We start from the raw sequence: 1,567 nt of genomic DNA, 5'->3' as shown, positions 1-1,567 counted from the left end.
GGGGGGGGGGGGGGGGCTACACCACCACACCGGCACCCCTTTCCCTCGCCACCGCCCTCTCTGAACATCTCTCTCTGAGCTCTCCAACACCGCCTGCCGACACCCGCGCCGCCGCCCGGCCGCACCGCACTCTCCCGCCCCGCCCGCAGGCACCGCCCTCGCCTCTCCATCTCCGCGCCGCGCCAAGCGGCAGCGAGTGAGCCTCGCCGCCGATATAAACCTCCCCCATATCTCCCCCACATCTCCCCATATCTCGAGTGAGCCTCGCCGCCGCCTCCGCCGGAGGAAGTGTCCGCGAGACTTCTCCGACCCTTCCCTGCCCCTTCCTGCAGGTCTCGAGCGCCGCCTCGGCCGAGGAAGGGCCCGGCGCCGCCCCGGCGAGCGGCGGGGCGGGGGGCGGCGGCGCGAAGGAGGCGGACGAGAAGGAGGAGGGCGACGAGGAGGCCGAGGAGGACGAGGCGAGTCGGCTGCACCCGCTGCGCGTGAGGGTGACTTTCCGGCCGGCTGCTCGGGAGGCGGCGGGGAGGGGCGAGGCAGACGGCGACGGAGAGGCGCGAGGGGGGAGGGGTGGTAGGAGGGGAGGGGATAGGGGATAGGGGGGGAGGGGGGGGGGGGGGGGGGAGCCTCGTCACACGCGCAGCCTCCTCACGAGGGAGTGGGCTGCTGGCGGGGTAGGCGGAGGAGGGCGAGGCTGCGGACGACGGAGAAGTCGCGGAGGGAGGGGCGGAGCTGCAGCTGCAGTTCTGCTGCCTCGCCTCCGCGGGACTCCTCGCGGCGCAGCTGATCGACAGGCCTTGCTCCCCCCTCTCGAGACTTTGTCCCGGCCGCGCGGAACGAACCGAGCCACCCCCCTCCTCCTCCGTCAACCAGGCCCTCCTCCCTCCTCGTCAACCTTTTCGACCTCGACTCCGGCGCCGACCTCCCGCCCGCCACCCTCCCCTCCGGCCTGGCGCCGGACGAGGCGCTCGTGGCGCTGCTTCCCTCCGTCCCTTTCCGCTGGGTGAAGCAGCTCGAGCTCGGAGCCTGCCGCCTCTTCACCGTCCAGCTAGCCTCACCCCTCCCCTCTTGAGTGCGTCCCAGGCGCAGGAGCTTGGCTCGGACCTCCCGTCCGGCGCCGTGTCTGCGCACGCGCTGCCCGCCCTGCGCCGCTTCGAGCAGGTCATCGAACCCTAACCCTAACCCTAACCCTCACCCTAACCCTAACCCTCACCCGCCCTGCGCCGCTTCGAGCAGGTCATCGAAACCTAACCCTAACCCTAACCCTAACCCTAACCCTAACCCTAACCCGCCCTGCGCCGCTTCGAGCAGGTCATCGACGCGATCTCCGCGCGAGTGTCCGCCCGCGCCGACCTCGCCACGGAGCTGCAGCACCTCGAGCAGCGCCGGACCGCGCCGCTCCCGCCCGCGCAGCCGCTCATGCCGCCCGCGCCCCTCGTCTCCGCCCTCACCGCCTGGACAGAGGTAGAGAGACCCCCCCCCCCCCCCCCTTCCCGCTTCCCCCCTCCCTCCTCTTTTCTTCCCCTCCCCGTTTCCTCCCTTCTTCCCCTCGCGCACCTTCCGCCTCGCA

General features: G+C 72.2%; 1 protein-coding gene across 1 annotated transcript in view; it reads left to right on the top strand.

Annotated features, from left to right (window-relative positions):
* The window catches only part of EMIHUDRAFT_226880 (hypothetical protein), a gene marked incomplete at both ends in the record, with an annotated part of 4,257 nt that overhangs the window by 1,280 nt on the left and 1,410 nt on the right, over window positions 1-1,567 (top strand). Inside the window, 2 exons of the mRNA XM_005788405.1 lie at window positions 871-1,000; window positions 1,081-1,158. Of these exons, the coding sequence (XP_005788462.1) occupies window positions 871-1,000; window positions 1,081-1,158 (208 nt within the window). The remainder of the gene's footprint in view (window positions 1-870; window positions 1,001-1,080; window positions 1,159-1,567) is intronic.

The sequence above is a fragment of the Emiliania huxleyi genome (assembly GCF_000372725.1).
Source record: "Emiliania huxleyi CCMP1516 chromosome Unknown EMIHUscaffold_135, whole genome shotgun sequence".
NCBI lineage: Eukaryota > Haptophyta > Isochrysidales > Noelaerhabdaceae > Emiliania > Emiliania huxleyi.
The sequence above is the reverse complement of the archived record's forward strand: the minus strand, read 5'-3'. Positions and strand labels throughout refer to the sequence as shown.